The sequence below is a fragment of the Poeciliopsis prolifica genome, unplaced genomic scaffold, assembly GCF_027474105.1.
Source record: "Poeciliopsis prolifica strain line A6 unplaced genomic scaffold, Auburn_PproV2 SCAFFOLD054, whole genome shotgun sequence".
Lineage (NCBI taxonomy): Eukaryota > Metazoa > Chordata > Actinopteri > Cyprinodontiformes > Poeciliidae > Poeciliopsis > Poeciliopsis prolifica.
The window spans coordinates 3095658-3119195 of record NW_026562429.1 but is presented as its reverse complement, the minus strand read 5'-3'; the positions used below and the strand labels follow the sequence as shown (position 1 = coordinate 3119195).

At 37.4% G+C, this 23538-nt stretch overlaps 1 protein-coding gene across 1 annotated transcript in view; it reads left to right on the top strand.

Annotated features, from left to right (window-relative positions):
• The window catches only part of adgrg2a (adhesion G protein-coupled receptor G2a), a 28963-nt gene extending 6643 nt beyond the window's left edge, over positions 1 to 22320 (top strand). The window contains exons 4-36 of the mRNA XM_055059378.1: positions 760 to 1018; positions 2157 to 2213; positions 2865 to 2900; positions 4631 to 4783; positions 4860 to 4904; positions 4984 to 5057; positions 6133 to 6213; positions 6289 to 6332; positions 6415 to 6551; positions 7423 to 7534; positions 7605 to 7663; positions 7749 to 7796; positions 8529 to 8593; positions 8668 to 8711; positions 8867 to 8903; positions 8984 to 9021; positions 9622 to 9749; positions 9850 to 9970; positions 10604 to 15342; positions 15429 to 15544; positions 15620 to 15756; positions 15840 to 15996; positions 17000 to 17155; positions 17594 to 17716; positions 17871 to 17913; positions 17989 to 18092; positions 18184 to 18308; positions 18703 to 18971; positions 19058 to 19157; positions 20082 to 20368; positions 20475 to 20576; positions 20921 to 21034; positions 21123 to 22320. Coding sequence (XP_054915353.1) covers positions 760 to 1018; positions 2157 to 2213; positions 2865 to 2900; positions 4631 to 4783; positions 4860 to 4904; positions 4984 to 5057; positions 6133 to 6213; positions 6289 to 6332; positions 6415 to 6551; positions 7423 to 7534; positions 7605 to 7663; positions 7749 to 7796; positions 8529 to 8593; positions 8668 to 8711; positions 8867 to 8903; positions 8984 to 9021; positions 9622 to 9749; positions 9850 to 9970; positions 10604 to 15342; positions 15429 to 15544; positions 15620 to 15756; positions 15840 to 15996; positions 17000 to 17155; positions 17594 to 17716; positions 17871 to 17913; positions 17989 to 18092; positions 18184 to 18308; positions 18703 to 18971; positions 19058 to 19157; positions 20082 to 20368; positions 20475 to 20576; positions 20921 to 21034; positions 21123 to 21223 — 8211 coding nt within the window. The 3' untranslated portion in view covers positions 21224 to 22320. The remainder of the gene's footprint in view (positions 1 to 759; positions 1019 to 2156; positions 2214 to 2864; positions 2901 to 4630; positions 4784 to 4859; positions 4905 to 4983; positions 5058 to 6132; positions 6214 to 6288; positions 6333 to 6414; positions 6552 to 7422; positions 7535 to 7604; positions 7664 to 7748; positions 7797 to 8528; positions 8594 to 8667; positions 8712 to 8866; positions 8904 to 8983; positions 9022 to 9621; positions 9750 to 9849; positions 9971 to 10603; positions 15343 to 15428; positions 15545 to 15619; positions 15757 to 15839; positions 15997 to 16999; positions 17156 to 17593; positions 17717 to 17870; positions 17914 to 17988; positions 18093 to 18183; positions 18309 to 18702; positions 18972 to 19057; positions 19158 to 20081; positions 20369 to 20474; positions 20577 to 20920; positions 21035 to 21122) is intronic.
• The last annotated feature ends 1218 nt before the right edge of the window (positions 22321 to 23538 follow it).

Sequence of the window (23538 nt, the reverse complement as noted above, 5' to 3'; positions counted from 1 at the left end):
AAGATTTTTATCAATATTTTATCTTATGTTTTATGTTTTAGCTTGGCAGGCTAACTAGCTTAAACCTCTGCATTATTACATCCAACCTGGTTGCTAGCTTAGAGATGCTAACAAGTTTAGCACAAATACAGCATGTGGCAAGACAGGTGGCTTATTTTTAAACTTTACATAATATTAAAATGTGCTTGCAGCTCAGTCCACTAGCATTTAGCTCTGATAAATTTGACAAACAAATTTGTCACCAAAGCAAAAGTAACATGGATTTATTGTGCTACAATGGTAACCTGATCTTGTGGGAAAAACAAATTGGTTAAAAATAGTTTTCTATTCGCTTTCCACCTTTTGACTGTGAATAATATATGTCAGTTTATTCTCAAAAGTATGTTTAGATAGGGATTTATTTGTATTTGCACCATTAAAATAGCTCAGTTAGTGTTTTGGACTGCTTTTGTGAAATTTAACACGCTTAATTTTAGCATGGTATTAGCCACCGTCATCTAAAGTATTAATAGGGAAGTAATTTCTGAGAAATTCAAGCCAAAAACATAAACATAAGTTGAATATTTTATGCACTACTTCATTGATTTTCTGGGTAACTCCAAATTATTTGCAGAAAATCTGCCCTTTTGCTAATGTTCCTAAAAATTTTAGGGCAGCAATATTGAATAATTGATAATGATAATAGCATTTTTCTGAAGATCAAACCTTTAGCCGTGAGGATAAATCAACAGCATTATGTATTATGTCTAAATACTCCAGGTTGATCACAACATGGTGGCAGAGAGGACGGTCATTGCTCAGGCCATCCCTACGTCTGGCTCCCTGTGGCTGGGCTGCCATCAGAGAAACCCTTCCCCAGGAGGTGCCGTGGGAAAGGTGGAGCTGTACCTTTTCCGCATGTGGGCAGACCTGGGTGAACACAGGTCCTGCGAGGACGGGACTGAGATCGGCTGGGATGCGAACTACTGGGATGTTACCAGTCCCAAAGCCAAAGAAACGGACCATTCGCTTCCATGTGGTGAAAAAAACAGACATATTTGTTAACTTTCACATGCATGACTGATTCTTTTTGCTAATGTTTGTAACTGAAAACAGGGCATTCTTCAGATTAACTCATTTTACATGAATGCAATAGATTTTTTTAAAGTGAGGCATTCATGTAGGGAACATTTAATTTAGTTACTAAGTTTTTAGTCTTTCTTCTAATCCCATTCAAACTTTAAGATTTTAAACTAAAAATAAATACTGCATCAAAATGAAAGAATATTAAAACATAACAAAATTTAACATCAAATGTAATTTATTACAATAATTAAACTCATGTTTTTAGTTCCAGATATAAAGGCAGCAACGTCAAAGCTATATTTTTTTAAAACAAACACATAAAAAACACATTTTGTAAAGTTTGTATTGACACAATAAGTGGTAGCTAAACATGACAATTAAAATGAGTGAAGCATATTCTCCAATCAGCAGAATTGCTAATAAAAACAGTGCTAGCTAGTTTGGAGTTAGCTAATTTTGAGAAAAGAAATAACAGATGCAACTAAAACTGTATTAATTTAAGATCCATAATGAGCCTCACTTTTTTATATTAAGTTACCATGCAGAACATTTTTACAAACCCAGCATGAGTTCTTTTTGTTTGCTAACAATGCTATTGTTAGCATTTTAGCTTCTTACAGCAGGCTAGAAAAGCAGAAACTTAAAAGAGTAATTTCAGTAAAAGTACAAGTAACTTTGGTCTCTTTATTGGTAAAGATTGTGAAAAAAATTAAGTAAAAGCTGAAACTTCTTGCTTCAGTTAATGCTCAAGCTAGTGTTAGCGCTCAGCTTAGCTAGCTGCTAAAGGTAGCCTGACAAGTAGGAGTTTAAAACACCTTCAGCTGAAACTAAATGTAAAATTTTTTATGTCATTGTTTCTAACACAATACTGCAATCACTTTCATGGTTTGATTCACTTGTTCTTCAAAAGCCGATAACTGACAACAACAAAGTCCCATTAAGTTTCTCTACACTGTTACGGTTTATCCTTGGGGTTTTAGAGAAAATACTGCATGCAAACCCTTAACTAACTTATTTATCTTCTTCTCTAAGTCCTTTGCAGTGCATGTTTTTAGAGCATGTTGAATGTTGCATGTCTGTTTGTTTTGTAGACCACAAGAGAGTGAGACGAGAAGCAGGCTTTACCAAAGCTAGTGGTGTGACCTCAGGTGACTTTTTTTGTAAATGTTTTGTAATGATGCCGCTTGAATTTTTTCACATTTTGTCAACGTTACAACCACAAACTTCAGTGTATATGACATTGTTTGTGATAAACTAACAAACAAGTGCATTATTACAATAATTAGGAGGTGGAAGTAAAAGGATGTTGTTGTTTTTTCTGGCCTCAGTTCCATATTGATTGAATGTAAAGTTTACATTAGTAGTTGATGTGTTAGCACACTAGTTCTCTAATTAAAGTGAAAAACATTAGATGTAATTTTAAAAGTGTGGCATTCATTCATATTTACACTTTTAAGATTTGAAAGCAGGGATTTTTCACCTTGTTTCTTCCTATTATGAGCTAGTTTCTGGTCAAATCCCAGTGAAACCAGTTGAAGTTTGTGCTTCTAATGTCACAAAATGTAAAAAATCTAATGAAGGTAAATTACTCTTGCAAAAAGGTGTGAATTTGTGAATAAATTAGAGTAACAACATTTTGTTTATCCCTGCATCAATGTAAAGTTAAGCATGCACATTTAACTTTACATTTATTTAAAGAAATGACTTTATGACGTAAGAGGGAAATATTAAATAATAGACGTGAATAACAGTCTTTAAGTGCAAAGCAGGAGACATAATGACGATATCTTGTGTTTCAGTCATTGGAGCTGAAAGCAGTCGAGTGTTTCCTGCAGGTAAGACTCACCTTTACACATTACTGCACTCGATTATCAAGCTGTTTAGTTTTATTGAGTAGCTTACATCCATTAATACAATCAGTTGTTTATAAAGTTTGTGAACTAGAGCTTGTTCATTCAGAAAAGGAAGTCCATTCTCTCCTGTAACTTTTTTTGCATGTTTATATTGTCAAGATATACTGACAGTATAAAAAAATGTTAATTTATGAAAAAAACATTATTTACATGTTTGTTGAAAGTATCCATCTTTTATCAGTGAATACTAGAAACAACCAATAAGAGCCAGGAGGCGGATCTTAGTGCTGACAATCATCACCGTGTATACAGCTTCTTCCTGTCAGCAGAGCCTCTCGTAAATGCTAATACTACCTAGCATGTCCACCGACAACATTGGATGAACCGTTTTTCTGTAAATGAGTTATTTCTCTGCCATCAGCACATTTAACAGCGTGTTCACACATTGATTGGCAGCGCTAAGACCCTCTTGGCTCTGATTGGTTGTTTTTGTGCATTTCTTCAGCTCAGGGAGGAGTTGGATGAGATCTTGTTTTTTTTTAAACAAATTATTTGTCTCTTTATGGTGACAGTTCTAACAAATTTATATATTTTTTCTCTTTTTTATACAAGTTACATTTGTGGTAACTTTTATAATGTCTGCACATCATCCTAATGACGCCTTAAATCAAGAAAATTCATTTAGGAGGCCAAAATTTTATTGTTAGCAACAAAATAATGTACTTACACACCAAACTGATGCATTTTATTCATATGTTATGTGGGGCCAATACAAAGTAGAGTGAAGTGATTGGCTCTCTCCCAGCTAGCATTACATTCTGCAGAACCTACAGCTATTGCAAATATGATGTAAAAGATATGAGGCGTGGTTCTGGTATCGGATTATTCACGTGAGAAAATCTTTGGGAAAGTACCTGACCGGAACAACGTCTTCTTTCCTATCAATGACCAATATAGGATTCACTGCCTGAGGATAACAAACCAATTTGTTATTTTTTACTTTGTCGTCTTCAGAAAGGAACATTTCTTGTGTGATTTACAGCAGAGATGATCATTGTTTTTCAGCAAAGACCCACTTTGACCACTGAATGGCAACAGTTTTCACTATTCGGCACAGGAAGTGGTAGCAGAAGAATGTTGCGCCGCAGAAAATTTCCAGAAGCCACAAAGAATGTTTTTTTTTGTAGGGAACAAACATGTCTGCTGAACTATTCTGAAAGAAGAGCACAGAAATTAAAATAACAGATAAAACCAAATATATACTTGTCGTTCTTTACTTCCTGTAGCATAGCTGCTACAGCAAGTGAGAACAGGAAGCAGTCATAAAAAAGTTTTTCTTCACCTACAGATTTCTTAAATATTTGAACAGTTTTTAATATCAGACAATGATAAATTGAGAAAATAAAAAAGGAAACAGTGTTAGCATAACCGCAGAATTTATGAGAAAAAAAGGTTAACTTTTACATTTCAGAAATTTTCTACAAAAAACTTATGAATTTCAAATGTTTTTTATTTATTTTTTTATTATCTACAATTACCCCAATGCAATATTGTAAAAATCCCTTTCAAGATTTGGCTCTACAATAAATTTCTACTTCATTTTCTTTATTTTAGGTCATGGTGGGGCATGTGGGCCCTGGGCACCAAATACGCCACTTGTCTGCTTATAGGACATTGTTACAGAGTTTGACTAATGACTTATTTGATTTCAGAGACCAGTTCCTCAGACATTACGTCTCCAACAGCGGTGACAATGACAACACCTGACAAAAGTTCAGCCAATCAGGTTGCACTAAGCACCAGCGTTCATCCAATCACAGCTCTGCCTGCAAAACGAAACACAGCTGCAGGATTATTCACATCAGGTTGGTTTACATTCAAAGAATATTCAAGTGCGTTTTTCATATAAAGAACAAAATGTTTTCATTTATTGTCTTTCAGGAACTCAAGTCACCTGTGACATCAGTCAATTATGTTCCAACAAAAGTAAGAATCACTCACTTTTGTCCAATCTGTTCCTTTTAGATGAACATTTTTATAGCTTCATGTGTTTTTCGTCCTTTAGGTGCTTACTACTGGATACCCATGAGTGTGAAAGCTGAACAAAGCAATGAAACAGAACAAGACCTCCGTAATCTGGTGAGAAGAGAAACATCATCCATGTGCTGATGGGCTTCTGAAGCGCTGAATCTCACATTTAATTAGTATAAATTCTCACAAACCAGAACCAAATCAGCACCACATTCCTGCTTTGTTATGAGCTTAGACAGCATCTGCTGACATGCACTACCCTGCTCCTCCTTTTCTGTTTGAAAAAACTGAAAAAAATACAAATAAAATTGATTTACGTTTTATTTCAGTACATTTACTTAGTGGGAGGAAAAATATACCAAGCTTCCTGTTGCTATAACGTTGTACAACCTTAATTTGCTGATGTGACAGAACTCCTGGTCTTATAAAAGCATTCACACCCGTGAAGCTTTTTGTCAAATATATTTGAACTTCTGCGATTGTAGGTGATATAAACCAACTCAAAGTAGTGTCTGAGAATAAATAATAAATGCTTTTCATTATATGTTATGTTAGAGAACAAGATTTCCTATCAACTGTTTTATCTACCTTTTTTGTATTTCCAACACAGTTTTAAAAAAATCTCTTGTTTGATTTGTGTATGATACTCAATTTATAATTTATTAGGAAATCTGAGTGGTTCTATCAAGACACGTTTAAATTTAAAGTTAATTTTTGTTTCAGAAGGATTTGAAATGGGTCATAGTTCCCTAAATCCGCTGGTCACAGCAGGTTTCAGACAAAGTTTGCAGGACAGAATCACTGAATGTCAAATTTAGGGAAAAAATGTAACAAGATGTGATGGGATGCAACGGTTTGAAGCAAAACCAAACACTGCAGGGTTCAGATTGTTTGTCTTTATTCAGCTTTATGATTCAATAAAGAAGAAAAATGTTCTCAATAAAAACATTTCCTCTCTCTTGGACCACAGCGTTCAGGAATGAGGAACATGCAGCGTCCCAGACAGTTCAGCAGGCCGGCCTTTGGTGGTTTTGCAGATGTTTTGCCTTTAGCTGCAGAAATGCAACAATAAATGACCAAAGAAACACAATTTAATTACACAACTACCATAAAATATTCTGGTTTACTGTTTCAGCTGCACTGTCTCCATTTATCTTCTTCTCTCTCTCCGTCTTTCACTCAGGTGTCAAAAGCGTTTGACTGTAGCAGCACCAGCAATGAGGCAGGATTCAGCAACTTCTGTCAAGCTAACGGACAACTTCAGGTCAGATTTCTCCACAAACATGGCAGCACATGTTTTTTTCACTCCTGTAAACCAGACAAAATGGCGTCATTACAGGTTGTGGAAGTGACATGCAGAGCAAAAACTGCTGCCACTGAAAGGTAACGATAAGTCCGGTTAGGTGTCTGAAAATATGCCGGTAAGTATTTCCCCGTAATGGTTTGGATGCGTTTTGTTTTGCAGCCAGAGGGTGTGCAACGTGCTGCTGTTCCTCAGCCATGCCATGTCAGCATGCGACCTGCAGCATGCTGGGAACGCCGCGCTGCAGCGCGGCAGAGGATCGCTGCGGGCAAACATCACAGGGAATGTGGAGAGAGTCGGTGAGCCTGTCGCAGATTTTAAATCTTTGAATCAAACGTGTTACAGGAACACGAGTGGAAAATAAATCAGTTACATTTATTTCTGCAGGACTTTTCATCAAGAAGGCAGTTCAAAATGATTTATATAATTAAAAACGAACATAAAAACATCAGGCAGCCATCAAACGTCACATCCAAATAATCAAAACACATCAAATGTATTGATTTATGTTTATTATGGTTCAAAAGCAGCTAAACAGGTTTGTTTTTAACTTTGATTTAAAGGAACTCAGTGTTTCAGCAGCTCTGCAGTTTTTGGGAAGGTTGTTCCAGATTTGTGGTGCACAGAAGCTGAAAGAAGAAAAATTAGCTTGTTTTAAGTGAAACTAGCCTCTATATTTTGCTGTAAAGTTATTTTTAAGGTAGTTTTCTCTTATTTCAATTGCACTAAGATATTTGCACTAGAGACTAAAACAAATATACTTGGTAAGGACCATTTGAGTCATAAAATTGTTTATGCAGAATATATTGGAGCAGCAAGATTTCACTGTAAATTCTTTAGCTTGAATGCAACAGAGAACAGTTCTGGAAGTTTCTAAATTATGTTAAAAAAATTATTGAAATGCAGTGTTGGCACGCACTTCTCCAAATCAACATGTAGCTTCTGTTCTGCAAACCGTGCCACATTGTGTATGCATGCAAATGACCCAAATGTTGCACATGGAAGCACATCCACCTTTATGTAAAACCAAACTATAAATTCACACACAAGCATCCAACTTATTCAGTAGTAAATGTGAGTAAGATTAAGTTCAGTCTGGTCCAAATCTGTGAGAAAGTTTATTAAGATAATAGAAAAATGAAAGATTTTTCTGTTTTTCTTCCACATCAGGAAGAACGCTCTGTGAGGACGGGCTGCCCTCTAGTGGGGACTTTGTGCGCTGCACATCCACGTTTTCTTTAGATGAAATCTGCCGGTTGAACAGGACCACTAATGTCACATGGTGAGCAGTATCTCCAGTTTCACTCTGTTTCATTAATCCACGCTCTGTGTTTCACACGTTTCTCCTCCAGTTCTGTCTTAGAGACAAACTCGGTGGCGGCTCCACAACAAACGCCAAACTCCTGCAGCGGTGTGTGTCATTTATTCTGCCGTGTTGCCAGAACAAGTCGACTGTTTCCTCTGATGTTTTTCATCAAGGCTTGTCTGCTTTTCAGGGACGGCGCCTCGCTTCTGCAACTGCTCTGCTTTCTGTGAAACTGAAAGTAAGACCAGAGAAATATCTTTAATCTGGGATTCGTTTCTTTAGAGAAGTTAAAATCAAGATTGGGCAACATTTTGTGTTTATTCCTGTGGTTTTTACTTTTGGTTTACCAAGGAATCAAACTCTCAGTTATAAATGCTCCATAGTTCAGTCACTACATTCTCAGATTCTCCCAGGTTATTCAGGATAAAGTATGAAACAATATAGCAACAGTTCTGATGGTAGCAGTTCATTATTTGGGTTCTTAAGATCCCAACCAGTTGCTCCATCTTATTGCTAATTGGTCTGAGGAAATATTTGAATTTTCAAACTTAGAAATTTCAATGTTTTCCAGAAAATTTGTGACACCAATCTCAACATTTCCAAGCTTTTTTTTTTTTTTTGACTTTTCAAACTTAGAAATTTCAAATTTTTTTCTAGAAAATTTCTGAGACAAATTGACTTTTCATACTTATAATTTTTTATTTTTCCCTGGAAATTTTTTGACATAAACCTCAAAATTTCTGTGTTTTTTTTTCAGCATTTTCCACTTGTGAAACTCAGAAATTTCCAAGGTTTTCCTAGAAAATTTCTCAGTTTTTTGATGAAATTGTACTAATTTTCCCCCATCCACAAAGGCCTCAATATGTAGTGTTATTTATGATTATTTATGATAATAAGATGAGAAAATATGAACCAGGCATTTTGCTGCAGATATGCATCTCTTATAATTCATCCCTTTTTCTGTTTTCAGGCCAGCTTTATGCTATAAAAATCAATATTACCAGTAATATGACAGTTATCCTCCTCAAACGCTTGGTATGTAAAGTTATTATAGTTCATAATTTGTTGCATTAAATATCTTCTGAAACTGACTTTCTACTCTTTTATAGTTATTAAAATCTAAAATCCTCCCAGTGTGCATCCAAAACTTACAGTAAGTGACTCTATCTGCTTTAAATTAAGTTTTTATAATTATTGATTGTTTTGTCTGTTTGACCAGAACATTCATTATTACCTACATTACACATTATAACACTACATATGAAAAGTGGTTAACAACTATACACACAAACCACTGTTTGTTTTCAGGGGGGTCAACTGTTCAGACATCATAACAAAACACACGGTAAATTTTACTGCAAGTGACCTTAAATTACTTGTTTATAAGGTAAAAATATTATAATATATGTTTTTTTTTTTTTCCAGGGCACTCATCTGGAATGTTACGGGGAAATGAATCAGAGGTAAAAATTCAGTCATATTTAAAAACTGAATATTACTGAATTCAAGTGAAACATTATCCAGATTATTTACACTCAGAAAGATGTTTTAAACTGTTATTTACGGTATTTTCTTCTTATAGCTAAAGAAAATACGACATTTTAAATTCAAATATCAGAAATAATAAAAATATTTGCATACAGAATTGTGTGGCTTAATGAAAAGTATGTGTGATGTATTCTTGAAGGTTGTTTTTAAAAGGTTATTTATATCTGAAAAATATTTTAATTTATTGACTTTGCAGTTCACAATATGTCGCTTTTTAAAAAAACTTTTTAGCCTACTTCTTGTTGTCAAATAAGTTGTTTTTATGTTGCAAGTTGTAAGTTATGATTCCCCCAGGAGAAAATGTCTTTTTCACAAAAGTACAGATGGGTTTAAATAGGTTTTTTCCTGGTATAAATAAAATAATTCAAGTGAATATGTCATATAAAACATGTTCAAAGATTTTAAACATTAAAGTGAGATCAAAAACTGTAGAGATTTTAAATACAGGACACATTGAATACCTGCTGTGGAAGCATGAATTAGAGATTATGAACGTCTCTTCCCGGTTTTTCCAGGTTCTACAGCTGCATGGTGGTGCTGGAAATGTCCGGACCCGTCAACAGCTGCTCCCTCAGTAAACTTGTGCAACTCCTTATTGAAAAGGAAGAGTTCATAACGACCGACGGCTCACTTTCTCGAATGAGTTAGTGCCTGTATTGTTTTCACATGCATCTAAAAACAACAATAATGATAATGTATAAAAATGTGTTTACATACCTACTGATGAAACTCTGTTGCTTCAGTGGTGTGTGGCGGCCCTCCAGATTTGTCTGGTCGCGCCCTGTTGGCGTCCAACCTGACCTGGAGTAAAGCTGATTTGTTCCCCTTGGATGTTTGTCAGCCTGGCTCCACTCTAATAAAATGGTTTGTATTTACACAAAACTTCAGATAAAAACTATAAAAATGGTTTGTTTTCTCATTTTGAACCAATTCTGGACAAAGTTTGGGAGTAAAAGAGCAATGAGTTTCCCCTCTCTGAGATAACTTGGAGAGAAGAAACATTAATTTTACCATTAAAAAGCACCAGAAACAGGTTAAATTTACTGTTACTGGACCTCTACTTATAGTCTCGTAGAGGTGCAGCACAGAATGTAATAATACATCCAGCTAACGAGTAATACATGTTAATATTTGCTAGATTTTGTTACAGCCCTACATGCTGCTTAACATTGCCATTTTCATACGTACCATTAAAAGTAGGCGTGCACCAATTGCGGTTTTCTGGGCGATCTTCAATTACTGATCTTTAAAATTCCAATTACAAAGTGATGCTAAATACAACAAGAACATTGCTGAGTTGGTAAGGGTGGGGTGACCATTGTTGACTGAAAAAGTACAGAAGAGGATTAAGGAAATTGGTGCCAATAAATTGATGCAACCCCAATTAGCACTTTCTATCTTGTTTTGCAATTATCTTAAATTAGCAAAGCTAGCAGATAGAATAACAAGTTATCTGAAGTCACTAAACAGTCTCTTCTGTTTTTCTTCTGTCTGTAGTGAATCTAATGAGACACTTGCTGTTCTCCTGGCGGACAGCTGCCCTCCAGATCCTCAAACAACAAGCACAACTCAGACCACCACTCAGTCTAACAGCCTGACTTCACCAACTTCTGTGACCCACACAATAGCAAACGCTGAGCAAAAACAGCTGACATGGTCTCCAAACACAAGTTTCACTCCACCAATCAACTCAACATTGCACAGCTTAATGTCAAGTGCAGAATCTCCTAAGAATGCCACAGTCGACCCCATAATAACAACCAATCAAACGGTGTTTACTACTGCTAGTTTGAGTGAGACAAAAATCGACAATGTAGCTGCAACTGGACCAATTTACAATCAGACAACAGCAACTACAGCAAGCCTCCTTACATCCATCAAAACTACAAATGAGCCGACCCCCAGTTACACAACTGTACCTTCGATCACTGTCCTCACTTCCAATGACACAAAAACTTATGGTACAACAACATCCACTAAAACTACAACTGAACCGCCCGCCAGTTCTGCACCTTCAACTGGTGTCCTACCATCCAGTGAAACAAAAACTCACAACACATTTACTGTTACACCCTCCACCAGTCCCTTTGCATTGTCCAATGTACCTACACCAAATGTCTTTACTAACAGTGGAGCAACAAACAATAATGAAATTACAGCAAACAATAAAAGTACCAAAAGCAACATCGTAGAAAATACAACAAGTAATACCAGTCCTCCGTCTTTTACAAACATACAAAATGTAACATCTCCAACCCATACTCCAGTAAAACTGGAGAATGTAACAACAAACACAAACAATCTTTTAACAGCTGCTGTTTCAAATTACACAAAGTCACATATAACACCCAGCACCTATGATCAAACAACTGCCTACAATGCTACAACGCCCGACAGGACGGGAGATTATGTAGCAACTCCTAGCAACAATAGCACTCTAACTCACAGTAATACAACACCCAGCAACAAATACACAACATCAAACAATGTAAAAACACCAACCAACAACAGACATACAACTGCTTACAATGCAACAGTCACTTACGAAAACACAGCTATCCCTATTACTACAATACCAAGCAACAATTACACAGTAGTCGACAAAGCTGCAACACATCCTGAGAATCACACAAATGTGTACAATACTACAGCACCTGGCAAGCAGTACACAACAGTCTATGGTACAACACCAAGTAACAATCACACAACCTACAATCCTCCAACACCTAGCAATGAAAACACAGCAGCCTACAGTACCACGAACCACAACAACAGTATCAAAACAACAATCCAGAATGCTGTAACATCCAGGGAGAATGATACAACAGTCAACAATATTACCCAACCCAGCAACAGCCACACAATAGGGTATAATGCAACAGCACACAGGAACAGCACCACAATAGAGTCCAATGCCACAAACCACAACAACATTCAGACAACCCACAATGCTACAACACTCAGTAACAATTACACAGCAACCTACAATCCAACAACACCAAGGACCAATAGCACAGTCAATGATAACACTATAAAACCCAGCAAAAATCACACAACATTCTACACTCCTACAACACTAAATGACAGCACAGCCATCTATAACACTGTAACACCAAGCAACAATCACACAACGCTCTACAATATTTTAGCATCCAGCAAGAGTCACACAACAACCAACAACAACCAAACACTTTATAATGCAACCACACTCAGCAACATCTACACAACAGAGCTCAAGCCCACAAACCCTTACAACATTCAGACAACAACCCAAAATCCTACATCTATAGACAACAGCACTATAACATCCAGCAACAGTCACACAACTGAAAACATCAACCACACAACACACTCTAATGCAACAACACCAGGCAACAGCGACACAGCAGAGTTCACTGCCACAAAACACAACAATCAGACAACAATGCAGAATGCTACAACACCAACCAACCATTACACAACACTCACTGACAATCAAACTGTAGATAAGTCCACAATACTCTATGCCACTATAAAACCCAACAATTACACAACAATCGATAATCCTACAACACCCAGCAACAATAACACAGCACTCTACAATGCTACAACACTCACTGACAAACAAACAACTTTATACAATCCTACAACACCCAGCACCAACCTCTTAACACCCAGCAACAGTAACACAGAACTTTATAACGCTACAACATCCAGCAACAACCATATGACATTCTACAAAACTACAACACTCACAGACAATCAAACAATTGTTTACAATGCCACAACACCCAGCAACATTCCCAAAACACCAAACAACAGTAACACATTCTATAATGCTACAACAATCACAAACAATCTAGCAACAGTCAACAATGTAACAACAACCAGACACAATCACCAAACACCAACCGGCACTACAACAGCCAGCAACAATAACATTATGCTCTACAATGGCACAACACCAAGCAACAATCACACAACACACCCCAATCCTACAACAGACAACCATAACACAACACCCTCCAATCCTACAACAGACAACCATAACACAACACCCTCCAATCCTACAATGCCAAGCAACAATCATACAACAACAGGCAACAATAACACAACACCCTTCAACCCCACAACAAGCAACAACAACACAATACCCTTCAATCATACAACAAGCAACAATAACACAACACCCTCCAATCCTACAACAAGCAACAACAACACAACACCCTTCAATCCTACAACAAGCAACAACAACACAACACCCTTCCACCCTACAACAAGCAACAATAACACAACACCCTTCAACCCCACAACAACAAGCAACAATCACACAACACCATTCAGTCCTACAATAGCAAGCAACAATAACATTGTGTCCTACAATCCTACAAGCAACAATAACACAACACCCTCCAATCCTACAACAAGCAACAACAACACAGCACCCTTCCATCCTACAACAACAAACAATAACATAGCACCCTTCAACCCCACAACAACAAGCAACAATCACACAACACCCTCTAATCTAACAACAAGCAACAATCACACAACACCCTTCAATCCTACAATAGCAAGCAACAATAACATTGTGTCCTACAATCCTACAACAAGCAACAATAACACAACACCCTTCCGTCCTACAACAAGCAACAACACAACACCCTTCAACCCCACAACAACAAGCAGCAATGATACAACACCCTTCAATCCAACAACAACAAGCAGCAATGATACAACACCCTTCAATCCAACAACAAGCAGCAATAATACAACACCCTTCAGCCCCACAACAACAAACAACAACACAACACCCTTCAATCCAACAACAACAAGCAGCAATAATACACCCTTCAATCCAACAACAACAAGCAGCAATAATACAACACCCTTCAGCCCCACAACAACAAGCAACAACACAACACCCTTCAATCCAACAACAACAAGCAGCAATGATACAACACCCTTCAATCCAACAACAACAAGCAGCAATAATACAACACCCTTCAGCCCCACAACAACAAACAACACAACACCCTTCAATCCAACAACAACAAGCAGCAATGATACAACACCCTTCAGCCCCACAACAACAAGCAACAACACAACACCCTTAAATCCAGCAACAACAAGCAGCAATAATACAACACCCTTCAGCCCCACAACAACAAACAACAACACAACACCCTTCAATCCAACAACAAGCAGCAATAATACAACACCCTTCAATCCTACAACAACAAGCAACAACAACACATCACCCTTCAGCCCCACAACAAGCAACAATAACACAACACCCTTCCATCCTACAACAAGCAACAATAACACAACATCCTCCAACCCCACAACACCAAGCAACAATAACTCAGCACTCTATATTGCTACAGCAGCCAGTTACTCAATGGAACACAATACAACAACTAGCAACATTCATACAACAGGCCAAACATCCAGCAGGAGTTACTTACCAGAAAGCAGTGCTGCAACACCCAGCAGCACCTATGTACCAGAGCACCAAGTTACAACCAGAAACAATCACACAACAGCCTACAAAGATACTCAACCTAGCACCAATTTCACAACCCTACACAAACCAAACATGTCAACAACCAATTACACAACAAATCCGAACAAAGCAACCATTGCCAGCAATTTTACAAATATGTACATTACTACGCAAAGTCATGGTTTCACAACTGCATCACCCGATAATAACACAACTGGCAAAGGTGCAGCAGTACACAACACAACTAAACATGATGATTCCACAATTTTGTACACCACAACTAAGTCTTCCATCAATTACACAACAGCAACAGAACCTCCTCATAAGGCAACAACTTTCTACAACATGACTATTGCACCAGTTGTAGAACCACAACAAAACACAACCTCTGCCAAAAGCACAACAGTTGTAGCAGCTACGGCAAAAGTTACTACACATCCACACTTAACTACAGAAAGTAGGACTTCAGTTCCTGACAACACAAAACCAACAGAAGCTTCTTTTATCAACCGGACTGAAAACCAGACCACAGTCAGTGTGACTCACTTGACAACTGTACACAAAAATGACAGCAGCTCCACCGCTGTTGTCAGCACTATTCAAGAGAATAAACCATTAAGTTACAACTCAGCGACTCCCGTCATTGCTGCCACTGCATCTACAACGACGACCGCGCCAACAAGTACAAGCTCAACTACAGCTAAGAAAACAACTCTCCCAACCACCAGAATGACAACAACCACAGTGGCCAGTGAGTAAAGATTGCATCTCCTAATTTTTAGTCAGAGTTTCATAGGTTTCTGACTTTTTGGGTTGATCTTTGTTTTGTTTTTTGAGGGCTGGGAACTACTTTGACAACCACTGTGATTTCCAATACAAGTGCAAAAAGTAATGAGGAACAGGCAAATGAGTTGTTGAAGAAAACAGATGTGTCAAAGCTAAACTCTTCTCAGGTGAAGAAACTGCTGAATGAAGATCTGTTGTTCTCGTAAAATATGAGAGTTTAGCTTTATTTACGCATCTTTCAGGTGTCTGAATTGGTGGATGACCTGGATGAAATTCTGGTCGGCCCAACTGTGTCTCAATCAGTGGGACAAACTGTCCTTCATGTCATAAGCAACCTCATAAATTGTGACCCAGAGGTTCTGTCTGGATCAACAAATAGGTTTGATTGATATACGCCACCAACATCACGACTGGAGCCATAATTATCTTTATAATGTTTTTTTTTTTTTTTGTTGATGACAGACTGATTCATATGATCGATAATTTGACTCTTAAGCTGGAAGTCGCAGATGAAATCGCCGTCTTGTCCTCAGCCTCGCTGGTTCTGGCAGTAAAGACAGTGGACTGGACCAACTTTCCTGAAATCTCTGTTGAGTTTTCAGACACTAATGGTGTACAGGTAATCCATAAATACTTGTTTATTTTAAATGTCTACAAAATGTTACAAAGTATTCTGATCTAGTTTCTAGTGCAAATATTTTAGCACACTTGAAATAAGACAAACTAACTTACAAGTAACATTTTGGCAAGAAATTGAGTTTTTTTTTTTTTAAGTAAATAGTCCCTTAATATTGATGAAAAAGTACTTGTTTCATTGGCAGATAAACTAACTTATAAAATATAAATATTCTCTTATTATAGGCTTATAATAATGTGCCAGAGTTGCCAGGACATTTTCATGAATATTGAGAAACTATTTACTTAAAACAAGCCTTTATTTATTGCTAAAATGTTGCTTTTAAATTACTTTGTCTTATTTGAAATGTACTGAAGTATTTGCAGTAGAAACTAAACCAAAAATACTGGGTAAGATTTTGTATTTTTGGACAGTAGAAGTTTTTCAGTATTGTTTATCGTCTTCTCGTGGTTTCATGTGTTTTTATTAGCCTAATAGATAATATCTGTCATCTGGAGGTTGATTAAGGACCTGATTTTCTTTGCAGGACACAGATAGACACTTTCACCAGAAGTATTTGACAAACAGATCTGAGTTTGAGACAGAAGTGCTTAAAATAGTAAATTAAATGGTTGGTTAACAGACACTGCAGAACTTATTTACAAACTCCGGTACAAAAAACATGAAGTCCGTCCAAAAACAATTTACTATTTAAATTGTACTAATGGTAAAGCTTTAAGTGTTTCTAGTTGCTAATTTAAAAATGCTGGACATTTATGTTAGTTTGTGAGCCGTTGACCAGAACCAGTATTCCCATTTACAACCAGAGGAGAAGGAGACAATCTTTTTATTACTGTTATTGTGAAGTTAAGAAACTTTGGTTATTCTGGTTTTAATCTTCACCTAACACTGACCTCATGTCAAAAGTCTGTGATTTGAACCAGTTAGGAACGATGTAATATGCATCAAGTCGGTTCTGTATTTTGCTTTTGCCTTTTTTCTCCAGCTCCGACATGTCAGCAGGTCCCAGGTCAAAAGGTCAGCTTCTGCTCTGGCCTCAGTGGAGTTGCCCTCCTCCATAACATCAGGTCTCAGTCATGAAGAGAAGCAGCAGGCCAGCAGAGTCCAGTTCACTTTCTACAAAAATAATTCCCTCTTTAAGGTACATTTCTGCTGATAAGCTCACTGATTTTAAACTTGTTCACATTTTGTCATCATAAAACCAGATTTCAAAGTATTTTATTGGAGGTTTTGTGGAATAGACCAACACAAAGATCTGCACAGTTGTGTCATTTATCTATGCAGCAGCTTTGCACATTTCTAAAATAAGTCCAGCATCTTTGAGATATTAAAGCAGGAACTTATAGGCATTTTTAGAGGATCTCAAGTATTCACAGATTTTAATTTTACGTAAGTTGCCTAAACTCTATGAAAACGACATTGACAGTTGCAGAAACTGCTCCAAATTAATTCCATTTGTTTGCAAACACTGCAGTTAATCATTAAAGAAAATATGTTTTTACTCAGTTCAGGATGTAAAAACCTGCTCATATATTCAACTTTGAGAGATGTTGATGAAAAAACTGATTTAATTTTGCAGGATTCTGGTTTAAACAACCAAACGGCTGTCAGCCCAGTTCTCGGGTCCAGTGTGGCTGATGTGTCCATCAGCAACCTGAAGGAGAACATCATGTTTACCATCACTCACAGCAATTTAACTCAAGTGAGTATTAATGCAAAAAACACACAGTTGAAGCCTTCAAAACAGAATTTATAAGTAAGACCAGAAGTAACATCAACGTAAGCTCACAATAAAGCTAAAATCTGTCTTCTTCCTGTTTTAAAATCCCACTTTCTTTCTGTTTCTTGGTTGGCAGAATAACGTCTCATCGTGTGTCTTCTGGAATTTCACAAAGAAAAGTGAGGGCAAACATTCAGGTCGATTAGCAGCTTTAGAAAACTCTGACATTGACTCAACATTTTTTGTTGTTGCAGACGGGTCGGGGGGCTGGGATGATACCGGCTGCTTCGTCGTCAACGCCACTCCTGAATACACAACCTGCAGCTGCAACCATCTCACCTCCTTTGCGATACTGCTGGTATTTCTAAATGTTTCTCCTTTTACAAAAGAATACAAAGGTGTGACCTAATTATGTCTGATTATTTTGTGTCTGTATGCACTTTAAACAGGATTTATCCAGAGAGGGAATGCGTGACCCTCAGCAGGCAATGATTTTGACTTTCATCACCTACATTGGATGTGGAATATCTGCGGTTTTTCTAGCCGTCACCCTGATAACATATGTGTTATTTGAGTAAGAACATGACACTGCAAAAACACAAAATCTGGTTTAAAAAATGCCATGTTCTACTTATAATCACAAAAAATGTTTTTTTTACATACTAAATAAACAAAATAAGCATGCAGTGTTTCAGTGAAAAACGCAAAGTAGCTTTTTTCAAGTTTGCCAGATTAAAAACAAAACATAAACTTGCAATTTCCATTTTAAAATTGTAATTGTATCTCTTTTGAACAGCCTGGCATCAGTAAAAATGTCACTAATGTTGATTTTATGTTACCGTAGGTCAACATGCAAGTGCTAGCCTAGATGCAGTCATTAGTATTTTAGCTAGTTTTAGCTTTTTAGCTTTGTAAGCACTGTTCTACGCTGATTCATCTGCACTGCAATGATGAATCTGTCTTTGCAGAAAACTCCTCCGCGACATTCCAGCCAAGATTCTGGTCCAGCTCTGCTTGTCCCTCCTGCTCCTCAACCTGGTTTTCCTGCTGGACGGCTGGCTGTCCATCTACGAAAACGTCAACCTGTGCATCAGCACTGCCTTTTTCCTGCACTACTTCCTGCTGTCCTCGTTCACGTGGGCGGGGCTTGAAGCTCTGCACATGTACCTGAGCATCGTGCGCGTGTTCACGCCCTACCTGAGTAAATACATGCTGAAGTTCTCCCTAATGGGTTGGGGTAAGAGATGTTTAAATTAGACTCCAAAAGTTAAATGTGTTTTTTATTAGTTGTACTGACTTTTGCCTAATTACTGTGGCTACCAGGTATTCCTCTCATTGTGGTGGTCATTATTGTAGCAGTGGACAAAAACAACTACGGTCTGGTTCCAAATGGAAAATACGAAGATGGGACGTTTGACAAGTTGTACGATTTTTATTATTTTTCTAACACTCAGTCATCTAACATGCAAAAATATCCATCAAATTGCAACTGCATTTTCTTGGGGAGATTTATGTTCACATATTGGTACTGTGAGCAAATTCAAAATAAAGGATTAAGTCTTATGGTTCTACAAACACTCTAAGTTTTTGCTGCTAGGTTTAATTACAGTTGATAATGTTCCTTATCCTAAACAACACAGATGAACAAAAAGCTTCAAATTGTTACTGCGCAAAACTAAACATAATTTCTTAGCTGGAATGTTTTAAACTGGAGCCTTCCTACTTTTCTAACCTATTGTACCAGCTAGCTGTTATGCTAATGCTAATGCTAGGCATTTGTAAACAAGAACAGGATTTGGTATTCATTTTAATTCATTCTTAATATGCACATTTATTTTGATTTCAAGCAGCTATTATTTGATCAAAACATGAAACATAAACAAGCCCACCAGTATGAAAACTGTAACTTCTGGAAGTTACTTTTATTTAGCTTCATTTAGGTATGCTAAAAAGTATAAAACAAAAGCTACAAGTTGAAATTTGATGTCAATAAAAAAATGTTTAGCCATTTTACAGCTTACTTTAGCAGCTAGTTGTGCTGTAGAGCTACAAGTAGTTTGCATGATGATAAGAATTGAAACAGTTTCAACTATCTTCAGCAAGACTTCTTTGCTACTAAAAGTAGCAAGCTACTAGTTAGCTACAGCTAGTAGCTAACTACAGCTAGAAGTTAGCTAGCGCAAACAAACATTTGTGTAAAGGTGTCTTTGCTGTTATCTATGTGAAAACAAAGAATAATGTGTAAATCTTTTTCATAATGCATCACAGTTATGTTATGTTTGACTAGCTTCTTTGCTAGCATACCGTCATTGACCCACGCTAAGCTTGTTTTTGTGTGTTTCTGCAGCTGCTGGCTGCGTAACGACGTCGCCTTTTATGTGGGCGTGGTCGCCTACTTCCTCCTCATTTTTGTCTTGTGTCTGGTGGTCTTCATCGTCGTTATGGTCCAGCTGTCCCGGATCAAGAAACAGAACCCTCACAACCAGTCTCCCAACCGGAGCGCCATGACCGACATCAGAAGCATCATCGGCCTTGTCCTGCTGCTCGGCTTCACCTGGGGCTTCGCTCTGTTTGCCTGGGGAGAAGCCAGACTCGCCTTTTTATACCTGTTCACAGTATGCAACTCTCTGCTAGGTGAGCGCTAATCAGAGCTAATTCTCTCTTAATATTAAGCACAAAATATTTTCTTATTTATTTATTTTTTAAATTGCTTTCTAACAGATAAAAATGTTTCTTGTAGGTCTGTTTGTCTTCATTTTCCACTGTGCGATAAAGGAAAATGTCCGCCGGATGTGGAGGACGTTTCTGTGTTGCGGAAATATGCGTCTGGCTGAGAACTCAGGTGAGCTGCGTTGTAGTTCCCAGCTTTGCCACTAGTAGGCGCTGCCGTTTTGTGAGTAACAATTTATTCAGCAGAATCAGCAGGAGTTGTTCAAAGGTAGTTTAATGGTTTTTAATATGTGTATTTTATTATTTTGGATGTTTTCTGTTTGCTCAATTTGCCCAGAACAAGCTATAGCTAAGCTAAGCTATTCTATTTTGTTTAGTTGTTCTTTTTCACTTTATTTAACTATATTTGTGGCTGAAAGATGAGAATAATGTTTTACTTCATTTACCAATTATAGTTACATTATAAAAACACACCAAGAAAGCCTGACTTTGATGTAATTGTGTATTTTTTCAAAGAATGGAGCCAGACTGCCACACAGAACAAGATGTCAGCGGCTATGGCTACAAAATCAGCGAATCAACACAGCAACCGTAGCTCCTCCTTTGGCAGCAACCTCACCAACAGCAACAGTATGTGTCGCAGTGCATTTCCTCTTCCTGTCTGTGCAACAACAACAACATCCCAAATCAATGTTTGTCATCGTTTGCCTCCCATCAGGCTCTGTGTTTGTGGACAGCGGCATATCGGAGCGCTCCGACAGCAACGTTGTCCTCACTGAGGTTCGCATGCGAAGCCAGTCTCTGCAAGGCGAACCCTGATGGGAAGAGATTAGTGACGCTGGAAGCTAATTGTCGATGAAGACTTTTAAGTAGATGGAGAAAAATATTTCAAAGCAGAGGAAGACTGAAAAAGGCCAACTTATACAGGAAAGCACGATGTGTCTCTATTTCCACAATGAAATTAGATATATAGATAATTCACTCTTAATGTTGATGTGTATTTTTTTTAATAATGCAGGAAGAACATTAGCAGAGGTATAGCTTGTTTATGACTGAAAATTCAAAGTATTTCACTGTTAAAGCTGAGACTCAATCGTTTCACTGCAAGTAAGTGTAATAGGAGCCTTTTAGCAGTTTGACTGTCATGATGCTGCTTTGCTGTCAATGAATTAAATAATCATAATAAAACTGTGCCAAACTCAACTACTAACTTTGTATCTGAAGAATATTGTGTAATTTATGTCTAAATCTGCTGTTTAATAGGGAAGCACCAATGATAGTAAGTTCTGCATTGACTTAAAATGTTTTTTTACATTTTAAATAGAAATTAATGTACTGAATTATAATTTGGGTCATATGCAGAATCAATAAAAATCATAATAAAGTGGGGATTAAATTCTGATACAGGAGAAGAAACCTTTATAATCAAAAAGTCAAATAATCTAAAACTTCAACTCTCTGTTTGATCTTTTTTGCATCAGAGTTGCGTGGTGTTTTTTTTTTTTTTTTTTGGCTTCTTAAATCAAACAGGCTTTAATGGGCAGGTCAGCCGCTGCGCTCCCACCAGAACCTCCAGCCGAGCGCCTCACGCCGCCCGGCATCGCCTGGTCTGCAGCCCATCAGGGTTGGCAGCTGCTGCCGATTAAAAGTTTTACAGAGCAGCGTGACCTCTGAGGAAGGACCAGCGCTGCGTGAATAATGGATAGATGCAGACGCAGATGTTACGGTGAAGAGGAGGAAAGCAGAGAAAGTGATTCCAAGGAAAGCAGAAGTTATGCTTGTTTTGTTAAATCCTCCAAAGCCCCTGCAGGTAATAACTTTTTGAGCATTTTCCGTTATGAAGCACCTGTAATTCTCCTCGCTAATTGTTTAACACCTGTTTTCACTTGGTTATTACCCTCACCTGTGTGTATAAAACCATGATATTTCTGTAAATGTTCTTTTCTTAAAAAATAAATTTATGTTTCTTTAAAAGCTCCTCTTTCCACCAGATGTCAGTGTAATTCCATCACGTTTTTACATCTTTTATTGCATCTCCATGACCATTTTTGCAGCTTGCAGACAAATACAAGATAGACTTTTGAACATTGTGCATTTAAATAGCACTCTACGGATACAAAAATGCTCTACAATAAATAAAAAAAATCTTGCAGAATAACGTTGCTCACTTATCTAATTAACTTGCAGATTTCACTAACTAATCACAAGGGAAGATATTTTTCCTCCCCTGTCAGGAGTTTTAAGTATATGAAGGTTAACTTTTAGTGCAGCTGTGCAACCTGAATAATGAAAGCAACTTGGGAAAGAAGAATAGACTTAAAAATGCAACTTTTTATTAATAAAATAAGGTTATTATGATTCATTTCTGCAGATATGTCCAGAAATAAGCTTATATAAACCCCTTTAAAGGCTGTAAGTGGTGAGCTGTGACATGTAAATCTTCCTCTCTGATCTCTATTATTACAGGCCATCAATACTTAATGAGGGTTAAATGAAAAGTCCATCACTCCTTGGGGGCTCCAGCTCAACACCAGAGCCGGTTCCCAGCATGCAGGTCATCATTTTGTTTTGAAAAATAAATCCTAATTTCAGCATAAAATTAAGCTGATTATTCCTGAATTCTCAGATGTGTTGTAAAAAGGTTTAAAAGCTCTGAGAAACAGCTTGTATTTAAGTGTGAATTGTTTGCAGTTACTCACTAAAACTTCACTGACTTCTTCTAACTCACAGAGCTGCAAGGTGGAGGAGTTTGCAGCACCTTTAAGCTTTTTGCTCAACCTTTTAAAGCTCTGTATTACGATATATCGGTGAAATGTATCTCACGCAACAGTGGCTCTCAAAAGTCTCTAAATCCCTGTTAAAATGGCCTCCCAGTGACGCCATTTTTAACAGGGTCAATCCAGAAGAAGTTTATTCACACCATAAATAAATAAGAATAAAAATATCCGGTACCGACGTCCTCCAACCACTTCCTGTCGTCCCCTTCGTCGTTTCCACCAGTGGTAACATCTGGTTGTTGATCACATGACTCGTGATGCGGAGAACAAAATGTTTCAATTGAAGTGCTGCTAAATATAACCTCCTGTCACTCTTGTTAGTGCTTTAAATATCCACAAGAGGGCATTATAGAGCCG